General features: G+C 40.3%; 1 protein-coding gene across 2 annotated transcripts in view; it reads left to right on the forward strand.

Annotated features, from left to right (window-relative positions):
* The first annotated feature begins 2,586 nt into the window (after window positions 1-2,586).
* The window catches only part of CPT1A (carnitine palmitoyltransferase 1A), a 47,854-nt gene continuing 33,652 nt past the window's right edge, over window positions 2,587-16,788 (forward strand). Inside the window, exons 1-3 of one of the 2 annotated variants that reach the window (XM_070932325.1) lie at window positions 2,587-2,681; window positions 8,353-8,410; window positions 15,922-16,075. In XM_070932325.1, the coding sequence (XP_070788426.1) occupies window positions 15,935-16,075 (141 nt within the window). In that variant the 5' untranslated portion in view covers window positions 2,587-2,681; window positions 8,353-8,410; window positions 15,922-15,934. Of the gene's footprint in view, window positions 2,682-2,819; window positions 2,857-8,352; window positions 8,411-15,921; window positions 16,076-16,788 lie in introns of those variants that run through there. The other variant, XM_070932333.1, reaches the window with a different exon arrangement.

Raw genomic sequence — 16,788 nt, forward strand, 5'->3', positions numbered from 1 at the left:
CTTCTCTTAGGGTTGCAAGATTCTGCCCTCATCTTATGCCCATCCCATGAATGAAACAGCCTAAGTATACCAAAATAAAAGCAGATCTTTCCTGCTTAAGCCAACATAATATTGCCAGAGCTTCATGGTATATAAAATCCATAAAGCTTCATCAGTCATTAGAAAATGAGATGAGGTAAACTATGCTGTGGTTTGGTGATTGGTCAGTTTCAATCCTTCTCCATCCCTAACATCCCCTTATGAAGTAAAACAATAGTTGTCCACCAGTTAGCTTCAGTTATCCTACCCTATGGGGCCTATCCAGAAGTGGGCGGCACATGAATTAACAACCGGTTCGCCCCAGCACCGAAAATGTGAGACTGTGCGCATGCTCTTTGCTTGCATGCACGATTGCACACATGCGTGCGGCTTAAAAATGCAGCTAAATAGGATGGCATAGCACGGGGTGGGTAGGTGGGTCTGAACTGGCTGAATCCCACCCCTGGGCCTATCTGCCTCCTTCCTCTTTGGGTCTCTTTTTACTCTATGTCTTTCTGAATGCTTATTTTTTTTTTTTTAATTTAAAGGCTACCAAGTGGGAGTTAGGAGAAGAGGCAACACAATCCAGTCTTGAGAAGACAGGAGGAGTCCTATGTCTGACTCATCCCATTCATGTTGCAGTAGCCTAATTTAGAGATATTTCCTACTGGTTGGGGTCATGAGTTAGGGGGCAGAGCAAACAAAGTAAAATGGGGAAACAATTTACTGATCATGACTGGCACACTTATTAATTAGGACACTATCTTCAATAGCAAGAAATTATAGAAGGCATGGTAGAGGTAGGATAGAGAATGGAGACTGGAAAGGTCGTCTTGACAGTATTTTCTGCTGATTCATGGATGGATGGCTAGACAATATTTTTAAATTAGGAAAAGATTAAATCTAAGCTGCCAGTAAGATCAAACAGGATACCAGAGAAAAAGAGATGCAAAACCGGGGAAAACCCATGACAACAATTGGGTAAGGAAACTGTACACTAAGTGAACAAACTACACCAATTCTCTAATGCAGACAGAGTGCTTTCAAGTGGACAGCTCCCAATAGTGAATGAAGAGCACTTGTTCTCAATTTTTTGCAGTAACCAAGAAAATCAAATGACATTGTGGGTAAACACTGGAAGATAAAAAATAGAAGATAGTTTTATCTGGATTCACTGTAAAATTATTTCCGTGAAACCCATTGTATGATAATGGCCTTCTGGCAATCAAGGAGCTTCTACTTTGGCATAATTGAACATGGGCAAAATTGCCTCCATTCCCAACATTTGGCTCACACCAACCCTGCTTCCTTGTCAACTTAAATTGTGAAGAAAGTTGTTAACTGCATAAACTGATAGCAGCAGATGCTTAGTTCAGCCCCAATTCACCAGGTGGCATTTATTAGCTTCATTTTTCCTTCTTGAGGCCAATTAGAAACAATTTTTCTGCTTTACAATATTGATGTAACTGTAGAGAAATCAAGAGTAGGAAGCACTTAATAAATAGGGACACTTAATTAAAAAATATTTACTTTAAAACACAAATGATGTTGCAACAGTGTCCCCGGTATGTCCAACAGACTCTTCTAATCCTAAAATATCTACAGATGTTTGGGATAGCAACTCTTCCCCTGTTCAGTGCAACTTTTGAAAACTTCTGTAAAGAGACCAAGGGTCTTTTGGTTAGTCTCAAAGACATAAAATATATATATTTTCCTCCATGACCTGGATCACTCCTTTGTGTTCCCAGCAACCTGCTAATCAAACCCCTTATTCTCATGGGCATTTTCAGGGCCCTGATAAGACAATGGCATTGGCATAGCATATTCCAGGTCCCCAAAAGGGCAGGTACAATGATACCTCCCTTCTTTCAAGATGCACTTTTGGTCGCACTTTGCCACAAGTCACCTGAACTGACCTGCCTAAAGTCAGGCAGGCACCGCCCCACCGTTCTACGTTCCTGCGGCTGGCTGGACCTTATCGGGCACAGTGGAAAATCCAGTTTTCTCGAACTGGAAGGTTCAGTTTAGGATTCTTTACATTCTGGACTAGGGACAAGCTAAGGCCAGACCTTCAGACGAGGGAAAAATAGGTCGGCTGGGAAGCTGTGGTACCGAGGAAGGTTGCAACTGGCCTCATTCTTGCAATGCTAGCCTCCGTGCGGCTTCTCTTTCATACTGAAGCCGGGACCTCTAACTGACCCGCGCCTGACCCGTTGCGCGATCTACGCCGGACAGGACACCCAGTCAAGTTTCCAATGCTTTTAATAAGACTTTCACAGCAGGCGGCGAGCGATGCGTCAGCAGGCCACTTCCTTCACTTCTGCGGCACTTTGTCGGAGTCTGAGGAGAAAAGCCTCCCTTTCGTAGAGGTCTCGAAAGGAGCCCCAACCACGCCCCCTTCCTTTGCTCTCCCGCCTCGCCGCACTTTCTGCCCGCAGTCCAGTCTCCGCCCAAGAAGAGCAAGACCGCCCTTTCCTCCGGGCCGTCGCCGCCTCTTTTGGCCCCGCCTCTTGTGTTGGCAGGTTGGCCAATCCGGCCCTAGCCGGTATCGGGGCGCTGTGCCGCGCGTGGGTTCCCCCCCTTCGCCCTCTTTTGCTTCTGGCGCTCGCGGAGTCCAGGCGTTTCCCTCCCGTCTGCTTTGCTGCTCGCTGGACAGCGGTACAGTAAGTGACTCTTCCCGCTCCCCCACCCCCACATACACACACCGCCCTTGCCTTATTTGCGTCTTGCCTGTCGCGCCTTCCGCTCCCTTCCTTTAAAAGAAAGGGCGTGCTTTGCAAAAACCCCTTTGCAGAAAACGAGACGTACTCGTGGAGCGGGAAGTAGTTGGCGTGGACGGTAATGGAGCCTTGCTTGAATCCGTGTGGCCGCTGCGGGGGTAGAAACTGGGCAATGGGCAGGTGCCGGGTTGGCGGTGTCTGGAGCGTGCTTGGCTCTCTCGCCTGGCAATTATGTGCACACGCGCGTTTCTTCCCCGCCGGGAGCTCTTTCTGCGGGGCTCTCAAAAGGAGGGGGGCGACTTAGGGGTACAAAACCACCAGATCTTGAACCCGGAGCTCCTGGCGGGAAAAAAAAAACAAACCACTTTCTCCCTGCTTGTTTCCCTGGGGATTTGCGTGAAGAAGACACGGATCGCGAATCCCAGCCGCTCACCTTGGAGGAACTTTTGACTCTGCCCAGACTGCCTGTCATCGCCGTTTGGGTCTTCCTCCCTCCCTCCTCCGCTTCAGGCAGTCCTTGACTCTAGGCCACCTGGAAGAGTCTCTTCCCTCTCTACTTTGGCCTCCCCCAAAGTAGATTTCTCTAGAAATGTGGAATATTGGGGGGGAGGGGGGTTGTTTAAAGAAGGGAAGGGATTGAAGGTGACCTAACTCAGAACATGAATCGAGAAGTGGCATGATCACTTGGATAAATATTTTTATTTCAAGGCATTCCCAAGGACTTACTTAAGCATTTGGGGTTTCATTTCATTGGGTCATAAACTTCACAGTAGTGGAGCATGGAAACCTACCTTGGCATAGAATTATAATGGGAATGGAATTGGAAGGTCAAATGAAGATTCTGCTTCTAGGCATCCAATTTTACACAGAGCCCTGCCCCTGTTTTATAGCTTTCACAACTGCCAGGGGCAACCCTCTGCTATCTGAGGATGGTAGGAAATGTAGTCCAACCCACACAGAAACATCACCATGCTGTCTTCTCATTTGTGTTGAGAAATTGGAAAATGGTCTAGCAAGGAACGAAACTATGACTGAACTTTTACTGTACTCACATGTTGTCCTACTGGGATAGATGCATTTGCTTAATATTAAATCATCCAGTTAAATTGTGTTATTTCTTTTTGTTGAAAAGCTTTCTATGGCAAATTTAATTGTCTTATTAAAGCAGTCATGGTAATCCCCTCCTAATGCATGAAACAGATAGAAATACATTTTCTACTTAAACTGTTTAGTCTTACACTGTCTTCTCCCCCCCCCCCCTTTCAAACCAAATTTTATGAAATCATACATTTTAGTCATAATGATTCGGGTGTATAACCAAGTCAGTGGGAGTATGTATTAGGAAAATGCTATTATAAAATTACATTTTCTGAAACTAGCTGCTATTCTATTTTTAAATGAACCTTTCTTCCCTAGGTTTCAGAAGTAGAGATAAAAACAAATGACTTTAATTCAGTACATGATATAAAACGTGGAATGTTCATACTATAGATGTAACTTTTTTTAGAGAAGCTGTTTTAGCTTTTCTTTGTGTTATTTCAAATTCTATATTTAGGAAAGAAAGTATTAGCTAACAATATAGAGTATACCAAACTCTTCTTACTCCTAAAAGAAATTACATATTTTAAGATTATCCATAAGATGCTAATATTGAAGTTTTAAGAGAAATGCAAACATATTTTAAATTGATCAATTGATTTTAAATTGGATAAGCAAAGTGAGACCTATTTAAAAGATTCATCTCCAGAATATGCCAACTTTCTTAATTAAAATTGGCTTTCTTAAAAAGGGCATGTTTATGCAAACAATTTAAAAAGACTGGATATATCTCTAATGAACATGTATTTCTGGAGTTTAAGTTAACTCCAGAGTCATGCAGGTGTAAAGATGCATTGTGAGATAGAATACGATATATAATCTCAGGTCATTGTGTACGGTAAATCTATCCCTATAAGTCTTTAAAAATCTGGAACTTTCAGTTATATTGCCAAGAAATACCTGAGCTTTCAGTCGCACACACAATACTGAGAAAGCAAGTAATATTTTAAAAATATTTAGGATTAAGAAAGGTGCTTTTAATATAATGTAGGTGCAGGTTAAACTTCATCCCACACTATTGATTTATGACCTGAAGCAATGTGGGTAAATGGGCATAAACTACAGTGATTCTTGTATAACTGGAATAGCTAGATGAGCAGGCAGAATGTTCAGTTTCATCTTACTGTTTTTAGTAAGTGCTGGAATTTCTGAAAGATACAGAATTATGTAGTTCACAGTAACAGTTAAAAGCATTATAGGCAAAGTAATTATTGCAACTATAATGAGCCAGTACTGTATGCGTAATGCTTTTATAATAGGATGTATTTACATAATTTCATGTAGAAATTCAGAATAGCTATTACACAGTATCCAGCGGTTTACAGGTTGGGGTTGGGTTTTTTGCAAATACAGATTTTTCACACCAACCTCATATATCTCAGGCTTCAGGATTGCAACATGGGCAGTGAAACTTTCCTTCCCATACCATTCATGGGCTTTTGTACCTTCCCACTCAGGAGTAAATTGAGCTCAATGGAGCTTCATTTATTAGTCTATATTGTCTTTTCAAATCTGTCTCTTGTCCCCTGAGCTGCCTCTGTGAAAGCCTGGTCTCTTCTGCAGATGACCCAAAATGCCCATGGATGGTGGTATCGAGCAACTAGAGGGGAGGGAGCCTACAACAGTGGCTAAAAGGAGCTAGGCAGATCCAAACCTGACTTTGTCAACAGCTTTAATGAGATGTCATCAGGTATTGTTTGTACAATAGTGGGTCAAGAGGAAAAGTCCTACCTCTAAATGGAACAGCAAAATTCAAATGTAGGTTGGCCTTTATGCCCTTTAAAAAGGTTAGTGAGGCATTCTCATACTGTAATGAGTAAGTACGTGGGAGGAGAAATAATGTTTAATACAGCACTATTTGGATATTTTTAAACATGTCTTAAGTAGAATTTTTCTAAAGTTGTCCGTGAAGTAGCAGATTCAGCGATACTGTTCGTATCTCAGGTATTTTCAGAATTCTGAACCGGGGTTTAAAAACTTTGGTATATTCAAATTCAGCAAGTATCACAGAAGTGCCACAGCCTAGATCAGGGTTGTCAAACTCATGTCGTCACGGCTTCGTCACGTGACATATTGTGACTTTTTCCTCCTTCGCTAAACCGGTGTGGGCATGGCCAGCACGTGACACATCTGGCCTATGGCCCAGGACTTTGACAGCCCTGGCCTAGATGGAAGTCTGGGGTCAGACTTGCTTTATTTCTCCTGCAGCACATTGATTGGTAGATGCTTTTCCCCTTGCCTGGTGACCTGCTGAAGAGGGAAACCAGCACAGCTGGATGAATCAGCCAGTTGCTTGTCTTATCAAGTGCTGCATAGACAAAATCAGGACAGCTATATAGCAGTAAGAAAGAACAGGGGCACTAAAGGCAGAAATCACTAATGGAAAAATGCCCCGTTTCAGGACAACCGATTCCTAATGAATGTTAGGGGCAAAAGTCCTCATAAAAATCATAGAAGCAATTACCCAGAAAGCTGCCAGGTTCCTCTTTATGGGATGTATTTAGGTGAGACCAAACAGCCATGCTTTAATTTGAATTCTTGCAGTGAGGTGAAGGTTAGTCTCAAGCAGCTTCTTCTGATTGTTATGATTCTGAGAAATACTATAAATCCCTATGAGCCTATTCTTAAAGGGGGGAACTTTAACATATCCATAAAACATTAATTTCAAACGGTTTAGATACCTGCAGGCTCAGGCTGCAGTCATATGCATGGAGGTGAGCAGGTGCTACTTCTGGGCCAATTTGATGCCATATAACTTCTTGAATCTATGCATATTGCAATAGGAAAGCTTCCCTTGAAATGTAGTATGACTTACTCTTGAATAAAGGAGGGAGTGGGCTGTACGACAGACAGCAGAATATGAAGAAAAGAAACCCATTTCCTTATCTTTCTTGGGTGTTTCTGGATGCATTCATCCGATGGCAGATCTTTTAAAGGAAGAATGAGGTGACACTTCTGGATAAAGGTTCCAGGAAAAAAAAAAGCATGCTGCTTGGGTGGGATCCAATGCTTGCTGTTCCATCCATTAATACTGAAGCTTGTCAGACATTTTGACAAGAATCTTCTCCTCTAGCTCCAGGTCAACCCTGGAGCACCAGCAATTGTGTGGGGTTCTCATACTGTTCAGAAAAGGGCAAGAAACACATGGCAGAAAGCGCGCCTACCGCTTCCTCTCTCCCTTGGCATTTACAAATGCAGAAGGTCTTCCTCGTCTTAATTATTGGAAACTAATATAGTAACTAATTATGATCTTTTAGTTAGATATTTAAAGACTTACGTTGTTTACAGCACTGCGTGGGGAAAAAAAATCGGGAACGATTCTACCAGGGTTTTATTTTTATGATCCTAGCATCCAGATTTGCCATGGTGTTGGCTTGAATGTAACTTAGCTAGCTGTGGATTGCTTTTGAATTGTTGCTTCCCGTGCCTTTTGAATGCGTGTTACCTTCGGAGCGTTTCCTCATTTTCTGCAGAGACTGAAAGACTAACTGAACGTTTGCAGTCCAGTCGTGTTTTGTGCATCAGCGTAACCTTTTACCTACTTTTTCTAAGCGTGTCACGTGACCCTTCCCTGCTGCGGTGGAAGGGCGGGGTTTCAAGAAGTTGCTGCTTTTGAGAAAGAGCTTTTCAGATTGACTTACCGAATACCTCCATAAACTGAATCACGAGTTTTTAATGGTAACGAGTGGAAAGAAAAGGGTGGATTAAGCATATCATACGTATTGCTTATTTGCCAGACTCCAAAGGGATCTCTCCCTGATAGCATTCCGGCTCATGGAAATGATTCAGTTGTACAAAAATAGAACTAGCAACTTGTGCAGTTTATATAATTTTCTGCTCCCAAAAAAATACAATGCATTATTACACTGTGTAGTTGAAGAAATAAGCAGCTCTGGAGATCGAAGTAAGACTCCATAAACGGGTGGATTATAAACTTAAGTGTTCCACATATGTTATCCCATATATGTGCACTATTTGAGCACGTTATTGATTCATGCTTATTAATTGAACCTGCTTAGTTTCACAGAAACACAAACCGACTTTCAGAAACTGAGAGGCTGAGTTTAAATGCAGCCTGATCCGGAATTGTAGGAAGCCTCATGCAGATCTAATGTTGCACGTTCAATATGGCTGATTATTTAAATCAAGAAAGTGAATACCGTTATTTACTTTATTTAATTACAGTAATATGTGTGATATATTAATGAGTTGCATCCTGTAATCTTAAAACAGTTAAAATGTGAGACTATGAAATTGTAGGGCCTCAGTACTAAATGTGAAGCTGCTGAATATTAACTTTTTCAGTATGCTGTAGAAAACATTCCAAGTTAAAAAATAACCTTGTTCTTCAAGATAGCAGTGTCATCCAGGTATTTGCATATATTATCAGTGTAGATACTGTTTTTCTTTTTTGCATCAGTCTATTTTTCCTACTGCTGGGGGTGCATTTTTCTTACACTGTGGTCCTGATGTTTGAATTTGAACTAACAGACTTTTATTTGGTCTTGCAATTCAGGTCGAATAGATCCCAAGGAAAACAATAGCTGCATATATTCTTACTTAGTTCCCATTTGGTGAGTAGGACTCTATTTCTTTATGAATCATCTTTATGAACGTTATGAACCTGTGTTTTTTTCAAGTTTTCTAATAATAGGATAAATGTTACTGATACAGAAAATGTGTAAAGCTATGTTGATGCTATTGTGTGAAAAAATAAGACACCAGCCATGTATTTTCTCTTTCACTCTACTTCTTTCCCAGCATGATCTGAATCTATGGGCTTTGCCAAATAATATGTCAGCAGTACTAATAAAAGTTTCCTCTTCTTCTCACTGGAGAGATTTAATGGCACTTCTGCATTCCTTGCACAGTGTGGTTTGTATTGCATTTCTAAATTGAGACGCATGCTCTGTAATGCTATGGCCTTTTACCTAGTTTTCTGGGACAAAACACATGACCACTTCAGAAATGTGGAGGCGGAGAAAGACTGCAGTAGACAATGAAACCTCTTTTACTATCCAAAGAATGATCTTGAAAAAAAATAAAGTTTGGATTGTTGCAATTGCTTTTTTTTTCCTAAAAAAAAAGATTGAGGTTTTTTTTTTTTTTGTTGAATCATGTTTCATAATCCTGACTAGCAACGTTAAAGATCTTTCTTGTGAAAAATAAATATTTAGAATGATACAGAGCCACAAAGTTAAAGGAATTGGAGAGTGAGGAAATGCTACTTAGGCAACATGACAGTTGTGTTTGCCTCGGTTTTGGTTATTATTATTATTATTTATGTAATTTATATGCCGCCCTTCTCCCGAAGGACTCAGGGTGGCTTACAAAGAAAACATTCAACAATTCAAAAATTACATAAAAATTAAAATCCAATTAAAATTAATTAAAATTATTTCAATGTAAAAATCCCCCAACGGATCAGCCCATTTGATAAAAGAGCCACATCTTCAGTTCGCAGCGGAAGGAGAGGAGGTCGGGGGCTGTCCTAAGACTGGTGGGCAACCGTTCCAGAGGGTCGGCGCTCCCACAGAGAACGCTCTCCCCCTGGGGGCCGCCAGCCGACATTGTCTGGCTGACGGCACCCTGAGGAGACCCGCTCTGTGGGAGCGCACTGGATGATGGGAGGATGGCAGGAGATGATCCTGCAAGTACCCCGGGCCTAAGCCATGTAGGGCTTTATAGGTGAGCACCAGCACCTTGAAACGGATCCAGAGGACTAGCCAGTGCAGCTCGCACAGGAGAGATGTCACACGGGAATACCGAGAAGCCCCCGTAACAACCGGTATGGCTGCATTCTGGACTAGCTGTAGCCTCCGGGTGCATCCCAAGGGCAGCCCCATGTAGAGGGCGTTACAGTAGTCCAACCGAGAAGTAACAAGGGCGTGAGATTAATACCTTGTGGAATTATTTCATATATGGGGAAGTTGAATGGGACACACGCTTTATGTGTGACAGAACAGTAAAAAATAGGTAACAAACATACCTTTAAGATTGTTAGACTGGCTAGAGATAAAATATGTGTAGTTTGCTTGCAAATGTGTTTAATCCATCTGCTAAATCTTTAAAACAAGGCTTCTCAAATTTGATGTTTTCTAAGTTTGTTGGGACTACTGTACCACTCTCAGAAATCCTAGAAAGCTTAACACTGAAAGATCTTAGCTAAGCCACTATCTTAGATTGCATACAAATGTGTCCCTCCCTCTTATTTTTCTGTATACATTGGGAATGAATAACCTGAGCTTCATTGCCCTCTATCCATAACACTGAGGTACTGAAGGGGAAAAAAACTTTCCATAGGTATATTTTGTTTTCTCAGTAACTTTTCAGTATAAAATGTATAGTGGTCAATTCCTCAGTACCCAAGAGTAATTTGATCCTGAAATTTCAACTCTTGACATAGTGAATGTTTGAGGATCTTAGGATAGTATTACATTATTCTGTCAATTATTGCTGTTTCTGTCCTACCTCAGCATGCTGTGCTTGTTCCCTTTTTGCTTGTTTCTAATTTTTTAACATTTGTAAAACTTAAGTCATAAAAATTAGAACTGAAAAGTCAAAACAAGAAAAATAAATAAAATGAAAACCACCAGGAACAGTGCAATACAACATAGCTAAAAGTGCTTATGATTAAAGTAGCCTAGAAAATAAAGTTTTATTTCTCAGTAAGAAAGCCTCTCGGAAGAGCATTTCACCAAAAGATGGGAGAAAACAGCTTAACTTTTGTTTGGCTTTTTTTCAAGTTAAACTTATTCTTTCTTTATTTTCTTTTCATATAAGCTTCAAAAACCTATTTAGGAAAATTCTTAAAAACTCTTACAGAACATTCATATGTATCTTGGTGTCATCTCTGTTTATGGTAGATTTCTGTTGCTAAGCAAGATGCTTGTTAAGAGAGTTTTGCCCCATTTTCACGACCTTTTTTGCAACAGTTGTTAAGTGAGTCGCTGCAGTTGTTAAGTTAATAACACGGTTGTTATGTGAATCTGACTTCCCCATTGATTTTGCTTGTCAGAAGGCTGCAAAAGGTGATCACATGATCCCAGGCCACTGCAACCATCATAAATACATGCCAGTTGCCAAGCATCTGAATTTTGATCACGTGACCACAAGGATGTTGCAGTGGGTATAAGTGTCAAAAATGGTCATAAGCAGTGGTGGGATTCAATTTTTTTAACAACCGGTTCTGTGGGCATGGCTTATTTGGGTGGGCATGGCTAGCTGATCATGTGACCGGGTGGGCGTGGCTAGTTGATCATGTGACAGGGTGGCTGTGGCTATGTGTATAGGGACTACTCAGAGGGCTGAAAAAAGTCATTTCTGACCAGTCCTCGCACTTTTGACTGGTCCTCACACTTATGACCATCCTCACATTTATGCCCGTTGCAGCATTCTTAACAACCATGTCACTCATTTCACAACTACTTCTCTTCACCATGGTGACAAGATAGGGCAAAACACGTAAAATGTGGGGACAGTCATAAATGCGAGGACTGGTCAAAAGTGTGAGGACCGGTCAAAAATAACTTTTTCAGCCCTCTGAGTAGTCCATATGCACAAAAGGACTACCCAGAGGGCTGAAAAAAGTGATTTCTGACAGGTCCTCGCAATTTTGACTGGTCCTCGCACTTATGACCAGTCATCATTTATGCCTGTTGCAGCATTCTTAACAACTGTGTCACTCATTTCACAACTGCAGTGCTTCATGTGACTGGGTGGGCATGGCCAGGTGGTTATGTGGCACCGCTTCTTTGCCCTAATGACAGGTTGCTGCAATGGTCATAAGTGTGAAAAACGGTCATAAGTCACTTTTTCCAGTGCCATTGTAACTGTTGTAAATCAAGGATTACCTGTACAAAAGTACACAAAAAGCTTCTTTGCTTGCAAAAAGCAGCCCTAAATACCAATCATTAGATTAGAAATACCTGCAAACTGGCATTACGAATCAGGGAGGGTGCCAGAGCACCTTGAGGAATTAAAATAGTTAAAATGCAATGATAACTATCAGCAGTCAACTCTTGCTCATAAAGTGAAACCCTTTAACAGAGAGGTCATTTAAGCTCTCCAGAATGAAGCAAAGGAGCAAACATAGTAGCTGTTGCTTGTTAAACCAATTACCAGAACAAATAGACACAGAACTAGTCAGATTTCCAAAGCTGCTTCTTTTCAGGAACAGAGATTAACATTTTTCCTTCCAAACAAAGCTGAATAGGGAAAATTATCCCATCACTAAACACAGGATTAAACATCACCAAAAACCAGTTTTAGACCAAAAGTCAGAAAGGGTATGTAAACTCACTTTTGAATGTCAATCTTTCTAGCTAGCCAAGAAGCCTTGCTGAATGTCACTCATCTTGATTCCTTGTCATTAAAAGCTTCTGCTTCATTATTCAATTATTTCTTCAAAGTGCTGATCATTGCACCCTGGCTGGAAGAACTCCAACAGGGGAGTATTTCCTCCCAACAGCGGTGTAAAAAGCTTAAAACAACCCTTCCCCTTTAAGAAAGTCAAGCAAAAAAAACCCTCTGAGAACCTCCGGAACCGGAAGTGACAGTAAGCCTAGGCATACTGCCGGAGAGGCAATTTCTGTAAGCAGGGCAATAAAGACTAGGCTAGGAAACAACATCAAATGTTGTAATTCCTTACAGGATTAACCCTGTAAAGTGGAAAAAAAACAAAAGGCGATTTCTTTTAACAACCGGTTCTCCTAACTACTTAACTACTTCACAACCGGTTCTACCGAACTGGTGCGAACTGGTAGAATCCCACCACAGGTCATAAGCCACTTTTTTTCAGTGCCATTTCAGTCACTAAACAAATGGTTGTGAGTCGAGGACTACCTGTACATTTATGTGTTTTAAGTTCCGAAATATTTTGGCTGGTTGATGAAGGAGCAAATTGAGTGCAATTACACTGCAAACTAGAAATTTCTCTTTCTCCAAATAATTAATAATAATAAATAATAAATAACTTTATTGTCATTGTACGTGTTGAATACCCATACAATGAAATTCACTTAACACCCAAAGACCAGGTCCAACACATAACAATCCCCAAACACACTCCCACCCACCACAATTCTCCACCCCTATACCACCCAAAGTTCATTGTTGAGTGAAATTATAGCTCTGGGATAAAAACTATTCAGAAAACGTGTGGTCCGAGTTTTAATTGTTCTGTATCTTCTGCCAGAAGGCAACAATCCAAAAAGTTTGTAAGCAGGATGGGAAGAGTCTCTGAGAATGTTATGCAACTTTCTCAAACAGCGAGATTCAAAGATGTTGTCCAGGGCTGGTAGCTGGAGTCCGATGATATTCTGGGCAGTTTTAACGATTCTCTGTAGAGCTTTTTTGTCCGCTACAGAGCTGCTCCCATACCATGCAAGAATGCCATATGTCAGGACACTCAATGGTGCTGCAATAGTTGGACAGAAGTAGATGGCTGAGATAGATTCATCTTCCTGAGCATTCAAGAAGTACAGCCTCTTCTGTGCCTTTTTCACAAGCATGTTAGCATTCATAGTCCATGAGAGGTCCTCCGAGATATAAATGCACAGAAATTTAAAACTACCCACCGTCTCCACCTCCTCAATGATGCAATATTATAAAAATATCTCTTCAGTGACCAATTGTCTTGCCTTATTTATTTATTTTTCAAATAATCATACTATCAAAGGCAGCTCAGATGATTTACAGAATTAATTGTAACATTTAAGAAAAACATTTAGAGAAAGGCTCTTGGTAATGGTTTCATAAATATCTTCATGGTACTTGTCCTCTTGCCTTTGAAAGTAAATATTAGTCCTTGAATTGTCTTGAAAAGCAAACTTGCATCCATGTAGCTGAGGAAGAGGGAATGAACTACATATTAGATGTGATATTACATGTTAATAAAACCGCAATATATAAAAGTTTTAAGAAGGAAAATAAACTGTAATTTATAGAGGAAAATGGGTTTATGGTCCTAATGAATAAAGAACATGCTCTGGAAGGCTACAGGCTATTGTGAAACAGGATATAGAAATTATTCTAGAAGAATATTGTGGTTTAGGTTTGATAAATCTTCCAAGAACTGTAAGAATTTTTAGTAAAACAGCACTGAATCTACATAATAAATAACGTATGAAACAATCTTATTTGTGGCATATTTTTGATCTAACAAATATTTACAATAATTTTTGGAGTGACTTCTGATATTTTTGGCACATCCTGAGGTTCTTCTCAGCCATGGGATAGGACGCTGGTTAAGTTCCTTCAATTTAGAGGATTGGTTTTTTGTTTTTGTTTTTTTGTCTCTACTTAATTGTTTTTTTCCCTTTATATATTATATTTACTTTTAATTGATATCTGTATGCCACCCACACTGACCATATCTATGTTCCTATTGAAAGATTAAGAAAAGAGTAATATTTACCAACTGGAAAAACCCAAGATGGCAAATATTTGATCTGCATGAATTTGCCCAATGTTACCGTATTTTCCGGCGTATAAGACGACTTTTTAACACATGTAAATCTTCTCAAAAGTCGGGGGTCGTCTTATACGCCAGGTGTCGTTCTCCTGTAACCAGGCAGACAAGCCTGAAAGGCTCTGACGAGCCTTAAATGGCTCTGACGATCCAAGCTCTGACGATCTGCTAATCAGGCAACTCAGCTGGGATCGCCAGAGCCATGGAGAAGAAAAAAACTTTTCTTCTTTCTCATGGCTCTGGCGATCCAAGCTCTGACGATCTGCTAATCAGTCAACTCAGCTGGGATCGCCAGAGCCATGGAGAACGAAAAAACTTTTCCCCCTCCAGCTTGCTTACCTTAGCTGCTTGCCTTGCTTCGCTTGCCTGAATCCATTCCATCAGCAAGCAACTCCCTGCCTGCAATCAAGCAGGCAGGGAGTTGTGGACTTCAACTCCCAGAATTCCTCAGCCAGCAAAGCAAAGCTGGCTGAGGAATTCTGGGAGTTGAAGTCTACAAGTCTTAAAGTTGCCAAGGTTGGAGACCCCTGTTGTATTGGGTAAGTTTTTTTCCTCTTTGGAATCTTTAAAAAAAATAGTTAATTGGGGTTTTTTTTAGTTGTTCTTTTTTAGACCTAGCCATTTAAAGTTTAGGAAGTTTTAAATTTAGCTTTCATATAAAAATAAAAAATAAAATAATATTTGTGCAGCTTTCTGAGATTTAGTGTGTTTTTGTAGTGTTTCATTCTAACTACACAAACACACAAAATCTCACAAAGCTGTATGTGGAATTTTGTGTGTGTAAAGTGTGAAAGTTGGTTTTTTGGGCTTTTTGTGGCTGTGTGAGGTTTCTGCTTGTTGCAGGGGCCATTTTGGGTCTAGCACAGCTGCTTTTACATTGTGGGTGAGCCAGTTGTGTTGTGTTGTGTGTGTAAAGTGTGAAAGTTGTTTTTTGGGGCTTTTTGTGGCTGTGTGAGGTTCCTGCTTGTTGCAGGGGCCATTTTGGGTCTAGCACAGCTGCTTTTACATTGTGGGTGAGCCAGTTGTGTTGTGTTGTGTGTGTAAAGTGTGAAAGTTGTTTTTTGGGGCTTTTTGTGGCTGTGTGAGGTTCCTGCTTGTTTCAGGGGCCATTTTGGGTCTAGCACAGCTGCTTTTACATTGTGGGTGAGCCACAATGTAATGTGTTTTTTAATTTTTATTTGGTGTGCGTTGGAAGAAGGGTAGTCTTATAGGGCGAGTATAGTCCAAACACTATATTTTAACAGGAAAATTCGGGAGTCGTCTTATACGCCCAGTCGTCTTATACTCCGGAAAATACGGTATGTTATTTTGTGTGTAATATGTGGTGACTTAAAGGAAGAGATACTGCCTAGGAAACAACTGGACAAAAGAGGGAGGAGCCCCCATTGGCTTGCAGTCAGAGAAAGAAACTTAGGAAGAACCCACGCTAATGGATGAAACAATTAAATGGTGGCGGAAAATTTGTATTCAAGATTCTGTTAATATAGCTTTATATAATAATTATCTCACATGTCCTGTCTGGTTTACCTGGGAGCATTGACATTTTTTTTCCGATTTACTATCTCATGTGAAATGGCTACTGATTTTTTTAAAAAATGTTCTTTCACTTGGCAGATATATTTTAAGAATGGCGGAAGCCCATCAAGCAGTTGCGTTTCAGTTTACGGTAACGCCAGATGGAATTGATTTGCGCATGAGCCATGAAGCACTTAGGCAAATCTATCTATCTGGGCTTTATTCCTGGAAAAAGAAGTTCATCAGATTCAAGGTAACGGAAATAAACACAGATTTGTACTTGGGGCAGGGCATGCAACAAACAGCCAATGCTATGCATCCATATTGCATGAGTTCTTTAAATCTTTGCCATCTATTAATAAGCTATAAAACAATTAAGGACAATCCCAACTCTTCTGTTTTAAATTCTATGAAAGAAAAATGAAATTCTAGAAATAATTAGGATGCTTCAAGATTTTTTTAAAGTTTCCATATGTGTATCTATATTTCTTTACCGTCATATTACGGTTTAACAACCATTGGTATTTTTTTTTACTTTCTTTCCATTGAGAGTTTTGCTTCACACTATCCATTAAATGACTTTTTTAACTGATAGAAAACATATTCTGTAACATCATTTTGGATGTCTGAAAGTTAAGTCATAGCAACTGGACTTGTTCCAGTTCACAAAATGTCTCAAACCAACAACAAAATAAGTCCAATGCCAGTGAATCTTCATTGACATCATTTTGGACGGTCTGTTTTTCATGACATACATGTATCCATACTTTTGGTGAGTTGGTTTACAATTATATAGATTGCAGCTTCCCTGCTATTTTTTTGTAAATTCCAAAACTGCAAACTATTCAGCATTGCAGTATTCACCTATTGCCTGTCCTTTTGCTTCTCATTCCAAAATAAATATTTTTGCTAACAATGTATACTATAGATCTCTAAAAAAGGCAAATACTGCAAGGCAGGCTGCAT

Source organism: Pituophis catenifer, unplaced genomic scaffold, assembly GCF_029215685.1.
Source record: "Pituophis catenifer annectens isolate HBS135680 unplaced genomic scaffold, rPitCat1.0.hap2 SCAF_1, whole genome shotgun sequence".
NCBI lineage: Eukaryota > Metazoa > Chordata > Lepidosauria > Squamata > Colubridae > Pituophis > Pituophis catenifer.